General features: G+C 30.4%; 1 protein-coding gene across 1 annotated transcript; it reads left to right on the plus strand.

The window, feature by feature from the left end:
* The first annotated feature begins 11,393 nt into the window (after window positions 1-11,393).
* Window positions 11,394-14,197, plus strand: LOC123305291 (putative defense protein). The gene is made up of 4 exons (XM_044886974.1): window positions 11,394-11,477; window positions 12,907-13,244; window positions 13,319-13,407; window positions 14,016-14,197. Exons 2-4 carry the CDS (start codon window positions 12,915-12,917, stop codon window positions 14,083-14,085), a joined length of 489 nt encoding a protein of 162 aa, XP_044742909.1. The 5' UTR covers window positions 11,394-11,477; window positions 12,907-12,914; the 3' UTR covers window positions 14,086-14,197.
* The last annotated feature ends 282 nt before the right edge of the window (window positions 14,198-14,479 follow it).

The raw sequence follows: 14,479 nt of genomic DNA on the forward strand, positions 1-14,479 counted from the left end.
ATTAACATGGCCCACTCAGTATGTAAATATTATGTTCGGCTGTGTATAGTTCAAGAACTCAAAAAGTTCTGCATCGATTGAGCTCACATTTTTACACGATATACAACCTGCTTAGAGGATGGTTTTTACCTATATTTAACCTCCAGGAGATGGAACTTCCAGACTATGGGGATTAACAATGGAATATTTTTAAATACAGTAGAAACTCGGTAACTCGAACTTCGTTAAGTCGTAATCTTCAGTAAGTCGAAAAAAATGTCCTTTCCGCTGAACCCCTAAATACACAGTTTCTCGAATTATTTAGACTTTGTAATTCGAACAAAATGTTATTTCTCTGCGAGGTGTTAACAGTACTTACATATTTATACTCTGTAACTCGAATTTCAAAAAGCAGACTCTGTAAGTCGTAGTTTTTAAAATATAATCACGCCTTGTTAAGTCAAAAACTCATTAACTCAAAATTTTTTCCCTTCTCTTGAGGCTCGAATTATCGAGGTTCCACTATATACCTAAGTGGGATCTATGTACCTAAGTGGGATAAAATACAAGGACATAACGTGAACATTACAAAACTGTAATCCCCAACGCAAAGAGATGTGGAGGTGATAATGAATGACATAAAAATTTAGTTTCATGCCATTCGTGAAAATTCAATTTATTTTCACGCACTATCTGAAACAATAGATCATTTTTATTAAAAATTTGGCCTCTAAGCTATTGAACGAGCTTAGAGGCCAAATTTCTACCTGTATTTAAAGATTTCAGGAGTTAACAATTGATAAATAATAATTTTATTTACTTTCTAATCACTACAGCCAGCTAACTGAGCGTAAAATGTAAAAACATTGAAAGATAATTCGTCAAGTTTTTAAAGACGAGCAAGTTGAGGCGTATAAGGCTTGGTAAGGTCACGTGAGTATCATTTTATGAACCATTTCTGTAATTTTTTTCATACCCGACTATTTGTAAAAGCTTGAAACGCTTAATATCAAGAATGTATCGAAAAATAATTAAGCATGTGAAGTAGATGAGGCGTTCCGATTCATTTTTGATATTTTAAATTGAGCACCTCAAGCTTTAACAAATAGTCGGGGATGAATGACTCATAGATAAAATTATTTTCTACTTTTTTGTACAATAAAAGCTTGTCCCTTAAAAAGTATTTTTTATTAAAATTGTTTTATATTTATTTTTTTACCAACTGCAATTGGGCTTAAAATATTAAAAGATAAACATTAACAACTCACGAAAAAATATTTATTAAAAAAAATACAATTGTGTGTAATTTGATTGTCGTAAAAAAACTGTAAAGCAAAGCTGCGAATAACAACCAGTAAGGAAATAGTTTTAGACCATTTTAATAGTTGTTTATTACAACTTCTTAAGTGAAAGGTATTGAAAAAATAAAATTAATAAACATAGTTGCACATCATTGGGTCAAGATCGATTAAATAATTTTAACATTATTATAATATGAACATTGTTATTATATTTTATAACTGGATTTACTCGCAGCTTCGCTGTCTATGAATCAGTGGCGGATCCACCTATATGGGCATGATGGGCCTCATCACCTACATATAGACAAATGATTTAATAAAATTTAAAAAAAAAATAACAATGAATCGCTTCAAATAGTCTATTATTCCTAATTTTATACTAAACTCCCATTTGATAATTTTTGGGGGAACATTAGTAGCTTTAAAAAATCGAAAAAATCAGCGAAATCGGTAGAAGAGTACTTTCGGAAATCAATATACATAACCCTGTTAGATTCCGTTACCCATGATTTGGGGCAAAGATTGTCTCCGGAGGTACTCGACCAATTTCAGTTGGGAGTTTTACTGTCTGAACCAAAGTCAAGGACTAAAATATCGATATCCAGGCAGTAAAAAAAGTGGTTCAAATGTACCGGCGATTCATTAATGATAGTGTATCAACTATTATAAAAAATTACCGACTGTTGGCGACCAAATGGAAAACAGAATTTGAAAAATTTTCGCCTTACCAGAGTCAGTAGCTCATCTCAATGAAGTATGCGACTAAGATTTGTACCCTAATATAAAAATGTTCTTACAAGTGCTGACAACTCTTCCGGTGAGCTTAGCTACCGCAGAGAGATCGTTTTCTATACTTTGCAGGATAAAATCTTTGTTGCGTGCCTCAATGGAACAGGAAAGATTTTTGGGGCTAGCTCACCCAAACATCTCTATAACGATGACATTATCAACGCTTTTGTGAAAAGAAAACTAAAGCTTGAATTTGTTATGTAAACACCTAAAAAAATTATTTAATGTAAAATGTATACATACTAGCGTTTAATTTAATTTGAAGTTCCATCAAAATTTGTTCAGTAGTTTTCAGTCTAAATGTGACGACACTGTTATGTACAAACAAACAAACAATTACTTTTGTAATTTTACTAACGTCTTACAGGTTTATTAATTTACTAGTGTTCGCCTCGTGGTTTTGCACACGTGGGAAATACACTGTACAAAATCTTGGTCAGGACGTCCTAAATTCTGTAAACATCTCCTTTGTAGGAATGCATTATATCGATCATGAGCGAGTTTCGTACTCCGACTCGCATTTGGCCGATTTTGGGATAGCTGTGCCGTGCCCATCACCTTTTTTAAGGGCTGGATCCGCGCCTGCTATGAATTTGGTAGCAGTTCTCGTTCAAGCGTAGGGGTCAAAAGCACTGAAAATGGTTGTTGCTAGCAGGGCAAAGTGGGAATTTATCTTCTAATAAAATAAAAATTTGGCCAAATTTCGTCAGCATATTTTAAAATTTAATGAGGGTTAGTTTTCTCACAACTTCGAATATTATTTTTGGCTCTAAATATTTTGATTCCAAAAATTTTTATTCCCGAAAGTATCAATTTCGTCTTATCAAAGTGCTTATAATTTTTATCGTAATTTGGTTAAAGTTATTTCCGTCCGTCCGTCTGTGGACACGATAACTCAAAAACGGACGTGAAAAGTGAGGTCAAGTTCGTAAATGAGCATCATAGGTCAATTGGGTCTTGGGTCCGTAGGACCCATCTTGTAAACCGTTAGAGATAGAACAAAAGTTTAAATGTAAAAAATGTTCCTTATCAAAAATTAAACAACTTTTGTTTGAAACATTTTTTCGTAAACATCACTGTTTACCCGTGAGGGCGCCAATTAGGCGGAAATTTTATAATATGTACTATACTTGATTATCAGTTATGTATGTGTCACATGTTTGTATGTGTAATGTGATAAAGAAATCAACACTGACTATGCATGGTATTTCAACAATTAACTCAGTCAATTGTTTGTTTTCACTTGTTTTGTTTAACATTGATCTTCTTATATATATAGTGTCCCAAAAAAATGTATACACACTTTGCGTGATTATAAAAATCAGTATATATTTAGATAAATTAGAGATTAAAAATACAAATTAAAGAAGGCAGATGTAGAATTTGTTTAATCATCGCAAATGTTCAAATTGATGTCCATTTTGACGACTTATTTAATTAGGAATTGCATTGCATTCTCTATCAATTGCTGACTTCAATTGATCGACTGTTGCCGCTTTCGACAAATAAACTTTATCTTTGATGAGTTCCCATTAAAAAAATCCATAGGCGTGAGGTCTGGGGAAGTCGAAGTCCATTCGATGGCACCTCTTCGCCCAATCCATCTGTTCGGTAGATTTTCATTGTGACAAGCTCTGATGATAAAATTAGTTATACCTAGAAAAAAAATTAGAAATTAGAAAACATGAATATTAAAGTGTGTATACATTTTTTTGGGACGTCTATCTAAAAAAATTATTTTTGAAGTAAAAAAATATATAGAAAACTTAAATACAGTGTATGCCAAAATTCAACCAGTGTAGCAAGTGAAAACAAACATATATTGCTGAGTTAATTGTTGAAATATCCTGTATAGAAAGTGTTGAATGTCAGTAATTGCATTATTTTTAATAAATTATAAGACTTTAAAAAACGAACACAATTATTTGGTTTGGTTTTTGTACATTTTTCATTTTTCGAGAATCTTTCACAATACCACTAGTTTAAGCTACCTGCAAATTTTGAAATTTCTTTTTTTTATAGTTTTGGAGCAATTGGACAGCAAAGTTTTGTCCTAATTAGTGCCCCCACAGCTATACAGTGATGTTTACGGAAAAATGTTTTTAACAAAAGTTTTTTATTTTTTAGGTAACATTTTTTACATTTATGCTTTTGTTCTATCTCCAATGATTTACAAGATCGGTCCTACGGATCCAAGACCCAATTGACCTATTTTATTCTCTCTTTTACAAACTCAAATTCACATTTTACGTCCTGAGTACGCTTTACAAATTTCATCTTTATCTCTCTTTTCGTTTTTGAGTTTTCATTTCTACGGACGGATGGACGAACAAACGGAAATGAACTAATAAGGTGATTTGTTTTTCTTGACTCGATTTTAGTAACTTATATTTATGTTTGTTTTCAAAATCGCGAATAAAAGTTAAAATTCATTTGTCTTAGATAAAGGCGGCATGGACAATTGCGTCTCTGTTTATGGTGTATGAAGCCGCAAATATTAGGTATTAGGTATGGTAAACAAATTATTGTAATTATTATAAACATAACAATTTTATTTTGATAACAAATAATAATTTATATCTTTTTAGGTAAATTTCCTCCAGTTAAATTGCTATTATAAAATTTTAATATCTCAAAATCACAATGATTATTTAAACGTTTAAAAGAGATCATTCGATTAAAAGATATATTATATCGTAATTCACGATTATTTTTTTCAAGGAATAACTCTAAAAGGCATATTATTACATCCTATTTTTTGAATGAAAAATATTATTATTAGATACTATTTAAATGTCTTAATAACGTTTTCGCTGCTTTTATAAAATTATTGTTATTGACTGATCTCTTGATAATAGCATATTAAAAGTAGCTAGGAAATTGTCTATGCGTAATCTTTTCGTTTAAGTGGGCAATAGAAATTAAAGGTCGACAAAAAATTCAGAATATAGGGCTTCCCTCTCTGAAAATCTTCCGAATGATGTTTGAAAAATGTTTGAAGTATCCTCACGTTTAACATTCCCTTCTTTAAGCAACATTCAAATTCAACGAGGTGAATCCACGAGTAAATCTAATTTATTATAAAATTATAATTTGTATCCAACATTTGTATACTTATAAGTATGTATATTTAATTGTTTACAAATAAAAAATTAATATATTTATTTTGCACTTATCGTATGGTATAGTTTCGATGAATAATCCCATCTCTGATGTTTCTAGCGCTGGGAAAATCAGTCGTTGTCTCACAGTCTTTAACTTGGATGAACAATGATTTTATCTTTAAATTTTGAATTTAAAGTTATGTGAAAATGAAAAAATACTGTTGATTTTTCAACGAGGTTCTGCCTCTCTTACTGAAAATTTAAAAAAATAATATATACATGTAAAATGTGTTTAACTGTCCTTGTATTATTTGTATGTACTCACCTACCCATAATGAAGAAATACCAATATCTTAGAAAACAAAGAAGATTATTAAGCAAAAGTAAAAGATAAAAATCATATTTGAATACCACACGTCCTCTATATAAAACCATCACTTCAAAATTAAAGCGGACTCGAGTGCAATTAAAAGTTAGTAAGTAAATACACTAAAAAAAATAACAGGTTGGTCCGAGAACTTTTCAGAAAATAGATTTAGTGAGTATATACGCTTGAACTTGCATAGAACATGGGAGGCCCTATGAAGATCAACTTCAAAATTACAGATGGAAACCCTCTTCATTTTATTGTCGATTTGTGTATATAATATCGTGTATATTTATCGAAACATTTTTTGCAAGCCAAATAGTTACGACAGAATCTAACACGAAATTTGAAGCTAAAACAGATCGATAATTTGTTTCGTGTGCCATTGTTTTAAAAGCTAAGGTATTTCTTAAATAATTTAAAGCCAGGAAACTATTTAGAATTCTTAATTTTGACCGTAGTTTGGCCCGCCAAGTCGAGCGTGAAGCAAACACTGCCGTACCATCCTTTACTGGAACTATTTCGCCGAATTTTCAGGCTCCTAATTGAGAATCTCTGGATAAGACCAAAACGCAGAAATTTTCGTCATCCTGTAAGCTATAAACACATACTTAAAATCCAAAATTTCAAGTCTGTAAGTCATTTAGTTCCGAAGTTAAGCGGAAGCAAAGTTTTGCATTTATGACACTCACTCACTCATGATCATCAAAATAGAACTATTACTTCCCATAAACTCAGAGAGCTGAAATTTGGTACGCAGTTAGGGTTTAATGGCCACATAAAAGGAAAACTATAAAAACTAGGATAATCAAAGATCTGGAGTACCTGGTGACCTGGAAAAAAATAAATCAATATACCCACGTTTCTACAAAATGAAGTGAAATCCCACCAAAAACATTCTGTAAAAAACTAGCCAAGTCTCGGTGGAGCTGCTTGTTTATCTCTAAAAAGTAATGAAATCTAGACAAAGTCGTGCCAGGTCTAAGGTTCCTTACTGCGATTTCTTTATTATTATAGTTAATGTTGTGTGACTTGGCCGTGGACGTCAACGTGGTCTCAGATTGGTGCAATGTTGTCATGGAGCACCTGGTTTTGTATCCTTGTGTAGCCTTCAACGGCCAAGTCACACAACATTAACTATAATAATAAAGAAATCGCAGTAAGGAACGTTAGACTTTGCACGACTTTATCTAGATTTTATTACTTTTTAGAGACAAACAAGCAGCTCCACCGAGACTTGGCTAGTCTTTTACAGAATTTTTTTGGGGGGATAATACTGTCCCAATTTACAAAAATTCTGACATTCCTAGCAAGCTTGAACCAATTGACCCAGTTGTTATTTCCTGTACCAAGTGGTAAATAAATTCATTTCAGTACAAAGATCATATTATATATGTGTATTATATGCATGGAGGTAAAAGTACAAAATAAATGTTTGAATAATAATTATTGGTTATTTATTGGTATTATTCACGTGTAATATTAAATAAATTATATTATTTCTATTTTATCATTTTATGGGTAATTAAAGAGAAGTTCATTGTGTCTTACTTAACAGTTACTTTAATATTATTATTATGAAACTCAATTTTTACATTTATTTCAAATTTTTGTGTACTTACTATAAATCCAAGTCTCTCATACAAGATACTTTTAATAGCTCTTATTATCTCAACACATTATAACACTTAATATATGAGAGTGACACTGTACATTTCAATGGAAAACGCTCATTATGTATTTTCATTTCAATAAATAGAAAGAAACGAAAAAATTTTACAAAAGTCGAAACTCGAAGTCAGATCCTCTAGATAACCGGTCTAGGGCGAAACCAACTCCGCCACTCGTGTTCTATGTAAGTCAAATTATTACTTGATCGTGTGTTTATCCTATTTGTATGTTTTTGTACCACTAGTTCGATTTACATCTAGGTATATAAATATCACGAGTATGGCAGAATACATGCGTTAAGCAATGCATCTAAGTGACAAGTATTATATACATGTGTTGATCCCCACTCTCTTCAGGCACACAACAGAAGAACTGTTGTATAGCTTAAAAGACATCGAAGCCACGATAAAAGTCACTTTTGCAATTTTATATGACATCTATAATACCTCTTACTTGAATTGCTTAACGCATGTACTCTGTCATACTCGTGATAGTTATATGCCTAGATGAAAATCGAAGTAGTGGTACCTATACAGAACACATTACATAAACATTTCGCACTACAATATAAGTGATATAAATTACATATTTATATGGAACTAAATTTTTACATTTATTTCAACTTTTGGTGTACTTGTATAAGTTCTTTCTATTTTTTCAAATGAAAATACGTAATGTTCGGTTTCCATTAAAGAGTACAGTCTCACCCGCCGCGGCATAATGTGTTGAGATAACAAAAGCTAGAAAAAAAGTATCATCTATGAAAGACTTTGACCATTATGTAAAAAATTTAGTTTCATAATAAAATATGTAATAGCAGTGTGAAACGATTTTTATGTTCTGTATAGAGAAAGACACATAGAATAATTAAGACACGAATAGGCTACATTAATTGATTACGTCCTAGGCCGGATATCTAGAGCAACCGGGTTCGAGTCCTGGTGTTCAATGTAATTTTTCATTTCTTTTTATTTGTTAAAATGAGTGACTTTTATATTACTAACTAATAAGTTTTATTAGTAATAACTACATTTTTAGAATTCGGGTATACCAAAAGAACAAAAACCAATTTGCTTTTAAATTTTAGAACAAAAAGTAATTTTTCAAAAAAATCCCTCCTTGTCGAGAAAGTAGATAAGGTAGAGTTGAAGCTCTATTATTTGTAATTTTACAGAAATAATTTGAACTCTCTCAATATTTAAATGATCGGTGATAAATATATTAAACATTTTCATTTTAAATAAAATGAAATAAGAATATAGAGAATTAATAAATAACTGTAATTTGTACCATTTATATTATTTAATTATTATCAATAATTATTTGTTTCATACCTACAAACTTCAAGGCTAATACGCTTTTTATTTTTAATTAATATCCAAATATGTTTTAAATGATTTTTTTATTTATTTATAACTAAACAAAATTTTTTGAATCGAAACATGAAAACATAAATTAAAACTATTTAAAATAGACGAATCATTTTAGATGAAAAAAGTGTAAAATAAAGAATTTTTTTGTACCTCAACCTATTGTTCCAGTTTTTTTTAATTGTTCAGGAAGTTCCATATATCATAATCTACATCTGACTTGTTGCCGCTAGATAGTTTGGCCATTGGTATGCATTGCTCCACGAGTTGGATATCGGAATTCTGATTCCAGAATCGCCATCAGCGACCCCAAAAATACTCTTTTGATGAGGGGAGAGTAAACCCTCATTCTAACTTCGGAATCGTGATACGTGATCCCAAAACTCCCGAATATACTTTTTTGGTCCATTTTGTCGAATACTTACAGAATGTATCCGTTTTGAGCCAGCGGGCGGCATTGCCCCAGGAAGGATATATCGAAATTCTGATTCTGATTTTGTTGAATATATACAGAAAGTTGCAGTGTTAGGCCATCGAAAGGCAAATAACACCAAGAGGGGGGAGTATATCTTCATTCTAACTTCGGAATCGTGATCAGTGACTCCAAAAACCCCTGAGTATACTTTTTTGATCCATTTTCTCGAGTATTTACAGAATATTGCAATTTTGGACCAGTGAGGTTAGTTACCCCAAGAGAGGGGGAAAACCCCCTAGTATACGTTTCTGACCCATCTGTTCAAAGTTTTAAAATTTTGAAAAATCACTTCAGAAATGAATTCAAATGATTAGCCCTATTTGGCCCATAGCAATGAGCAAATTTTCTAGCGGCAACAAGTTAGATGTAGATTTTGATATATGGACCTTCCTGAACATTTTTAAACAGAAACTGGCCCAATAAGTTGAGGTACAAAAAAATTATCTTTGAAATGCTAAATGACACGGCTAAAAGGAAGTTAAATATCTAGGATTGACATCCATAATCTTAAGTCAAGAGACAGCTGCAAAGAATCCTTTAAGTCTCTAGAAATATATTTTGTCCGGTATATTCATATTAAATTGTACCTTATTCTATAAACAAAATCCCCAATATTGTACAACGAGGAACGAATTTCATCGAAATGGCACCCGAAACAGATACAACTTCGACTGTATCAAGACTGCACACAGAACATTCGACAATAGCACTTATATACACTTATAATAATAATAATAATATTGAAACTGCCCATTGCTATAGTTAAGAAAAATAACAGCCATCCTTAATACGGCTCCATACAGCATCGACGACTATTAGAATAACAACTGAGACTAACTTAAGCTTAATTACTTTATTGAAATTATTTTACAACTATCATTATTAAATCATTAATTAGGTATTGTATAACCTTTTCCAAAACTTTGTAAATTTACCTATGGCTATGAAAACATTATTATATTTAATATTATTATTTAATATTTCCAACTAAAATGGCTCGCACTAATGAAATCCGAATATTTGCATTCGCATTCGCGAATATTCGCATATTTTTAGATCTCATTTCAATTTAGATCTAGAAAGGTAAGATATTGACTAAACACATTAAATTAGAATGTTCGATCCTCTTAAAAAATTAACATTTTTTGTTAAAAACATTTTTTCGAAAATCGTTAACTTCCGGAAGAAATGCGACTTAAAAAAAATGTCATTATTGAATTTAAACGAAAGAAAATACTATAGCAATTTTTTTAGACAAAAGTTATGCAGGACAATAAAGGTCATTCGTTTTTGTTCAGTTTTTGAGGTCAGGTAAATTTTAAATTTTCAAGATCATTTGATGATCAAAGTCAAATGCCCTTGAAACTAGAATTTCAGATCGAAGTCATGGACACAGGTGAATGTTCTCTATTGCCCATCACAACTTCTGATTAAAACTTTTTTTCTGTAGCTAGTTTTTTTTCGATTAAATGCAATAAAGATATATTTTAAGTCGCATTTTCTCCGAAAGGAAGCTACTTTTTTATGATGATCAACTTTCTAATTTAAAATGCTATTCTATTTCTGACCTTTTACGGTTTAAATTGGCTATTAAAGCAACCCGGCGAACTAGGTCCAATATGATCCCCATCAAACTTTGCAACTCTTGTTTAGTTTATTTTATTATTTTTTAATAACAAAACGAACTATTATAGTCATATGTACAGCAGAAAATGGTGAAATTGGAGAATTCTAAGACGAAAAGTTCTTTGACGTATTTCGCATTGTAAACGAGCTAGGGCTTCGTTATACTTATAAATTAATAACAATTAATTCTTAATAATTAATTGCTATTAAAACAAACCAACAGAAATATATCCCCCACCCCCTAACTGGCGCTACGAGATCGAGTATTTTTCTAAGTGTTATACTGGTATTAAACGTTCGTCGCAGCTTTTTCCCGTTTATCTCCTGGAACATCAATCCAAAAACAATAGCTCCGTTTTCTAAAAGATAAAATTTGCTTAATTAATGGTATTTAATTTATATTTTCATTTTTTGTTGTTACTGAAGAACCAATAAATATATTTTTTAATTTTAAATAGGTATTTAAGACCATCTCCTTTAAAAAGTTGTTTTTTAAAGACATTGCTGATTGCAGTATTTTAATTTAAATAGTTCAATCTGTATATGTAATAATTAAAATAAAAAATAAATAAAAAAAAACAAACCTACCAAATATAACAAATCCCCCATACTTAAAGAACTAAAATCCCACCATATTATTTTTAAAGATTTATTAAATCCCACTCCCGAATAAAAGTAAAAAATTATTGAAAGTAAACACTAAAGCGGAAAAAAATTATTGTTACTTTTAAATTGAACCTTACAGAGAATTCTTTTACCATATTAAAATTTAGTATACTTCCAAGTTCGATCAAGGTAAGTTTAATAAATTGCTATAGTTAAGTTTTTATTTAAGTGTAACCATAAAACTAGTCCTCACTTTATAAATAATTATTTCTTAATTTTTATTTAATTTAAATTTTTTTTTGTTTTTTACCAGATTGTTGATTTTTCGATTGTTAAACATTTATTTATTTTGAATTCAAAAAGTTAAATATTTTTACATTACAGGGGTGATTTTAATTATTAGAATTTTTTATACAAGGTGATTTTAAAAAAAGTTTCCACCCTTATATTTCGAAAACGGGAGTCAAAATCGCATAACGCGAACACAAATATCTATTCATTTTTAGGGGGAAACAAAAATACAGTACAGTTTTGAATTGGGGACGTCTTCATGGTTAAACAGAAGGTAACTTTGTTTTTTTAAATGGAAGTGCATATTTTTTGCTACAAATTCTTTTTCTTCAACAAAACGCAACTTTTATTTGAAAAATTTTTTTTCTTAAACCAAAATTTTTGGTACCCGATTTTAAGCTTTTTAAGAAAAAACAAAGCAAAAATTATTTGTTTTTAACTAAAAAATAAAAATTTGTAGCGGCATAGAGCGGAATTTGACACAAACAACAATTAATTACATTTTTTTTTAAAGTTGCCCCTATTTGACTTCGCTTAAAAAAATTGATACCGTATTTTCATTCCTCCCAAAAAAAACCCGATACGTATTTTCGAGTTTTTTGATTTTTCATCCCGTTTTCAAAATAAAAGAACAGCAACTGATAATAAACAAAAACAATAGAAAAATCATGAATTTAACAATATTTTGCGTTTCAAACTACTCATTAGTACCAAAAAATAAAAAAAAATAAATTAAATAATAATGTTATTTTTATTGCTTTAAGATATTCAGATATTATTTTGCTTGGTTTGGATATTAATTAAAGATTATTAAAAGCAGTTAAAAAAATTTAAATTAATTCATTGAAACCAAAAAATAAAAATCGTAAATCATTAAATAATTAATTTATCAAATATATTAAAAACCCAAAAAATTGTCAACTATATTTTTTTTACCCCCTAGAAGAGGTGGTTACCTCCCCTAGACATAATCCCCACTTTTCAGCATATTAATTTTGATCTAAAATTGGTGCTATAGGTCAAAATTTAGAGATTTCGTCTTTTTTCCACCAACTTTTGATCTAGAGAGTGAACAGAGCTTAATCCCAAATTTCCAGGTCAATTGGAGCTATAAGAAAGAATTCAGAGGTCGAACCCTCGTCTACTGAAGTAGAAGTCATTGAACAAAATCGTTAAAATCGGCCAAAAATATTTTTTAAATAAAATAATAACCCATAATTCTAGTATTAAGACCTTTAAACGGCAAAGACTAAGATAAAAAGAAAGTTTTTTTATTCCGAATAACAAATTATAATTTTTATAAATTTATATTGTTTCATTGTTGTAGAGATCACCATGGAAAAATATATTGTATTATTAGCAGCATGCAGCTTCGTAGCTATAGTTTCAGCATATTCAGGTGGAGCACCTGTTGATGTGTGTGACGATATGTTACCAAAACATCCAGTTGCACCACAAACATCAAAACTTCCATACACATTACAATCAACTAAAAGTAGTGCATCCCCCGGAGATCGTGTTAAAATCACAATTAATGGCAATGGTGGTAAATCATTCAAAGGACTTTTAATTCAAGGACGTCAAGGAGACGAAATTGTTGGCTCATTTGAAGTATCCGATTCTGATAAATATATTAAAACAATTAATTGTCCAAAAGGAACCAAGGTAAATTTTATCTTATTCAAAGTAAGAAATTACGGTGGGTAAAATTTTATATATTTTCCTTTTTTGTTTATTAGAATGCAGTCACCCATAAAAATAATGAAGATAAAAAAAGTATTACAGTTGATTATATTGTTCCCAATACTAAAGGACAAATTACATTTTAGTAAGTATCTTTTTTATGTTTAGTTTTTTAGTTCAATTAACTCCTTAGCTAACAGGTCTATTTACGTGCAGTCGTGCAGGCATGATGACTACTTGGTAGTCGAAATCCGTATTTATAAAATACAAAAAACTGATCTAGGAAATTGGGGCAAAAATCGAAATTTATTTCGAAATATCCTAGAGTTCTCATTTATTATCTTCGATAATATTTATAGGTCTATTTAGACAAAATCTGTTCAAGTTACAATTTTTCTGTTAAAGAGTATTAAAAAGTGGTAGGTACTTGTGATTAGAGTCGGGAGATTAGTGGTCCATCCAATTTACTCGTTTCCCACAAAGCTTGAATTTTTTTAAAATAATGTTTTGCGACTACGCCATTATCCCTTAAATTTTTGAAAATGTAAAAATTTTGAAAACCCTCTTTTACAAAGCTTTAATTTTAATATGTTTTAATAGATATGTTTAAGCGTAAAAAAAATTGCCAATCCATTTTGACGATTGCAAGCATTTGCAAGACTCCATAATAATTCATAATCTGCTCATTGTCATGCCTAGTTTCAGCTAAAATTATTTTTAACGATTCTGATTTTTCTCTTCTTAAATTTTTAGTGCCACCGTTGCTGAGAATGGTGGAGTTTTCTGGGTAAAACAACCAACAGCCAAAATTAACGTAAATTAAGTATAATAATATTGTTTTTATATTATACTTTTTATAAGATGCTGGTAAGGCAGGGAAGATAGTGTGATTTTTTTATAGTACCTACATATTGTAAATAAATTTTAATAAAACATGTACCTACTTTAATTAGTTTTAGTTATAAATTATGTCATTTGTCATAATCTGTTTCTGAATCATGGTAGAAAGAGACCAAAGGTATGTTCTTGCGAAGGTGTGCGACAGTGCGGAGGGGTAGTGCCCTCTCACTCCTATCGTCAACTAGTCGCCATACTTGTTGTTTACTTCCTTATTTGTCTATTTAAAAGAGAAATCGGATAAAATCTAATATTAAGCCCGTCGAAGAACATACTTTGTCTTCTTTCTACCATAACCTGAATAACATAGTTAAGCTCAT

The sequence above is a fragment of the Chrysoperla carnea genome, chromosome 1 (assembly GCF_905475395.1).
Source record: "Chrysoperla carnea chromosome 1, inChrCarn1.1, whole genome shotgun sequence".
NCBI classification, from domain to species: domain Eukaryota; kingdom Metazoa; phylum Arthropoda; class Insecta; order Neuroptera; family Chrysopidae; genus Chrysoperla; species Chrysoperla carnea.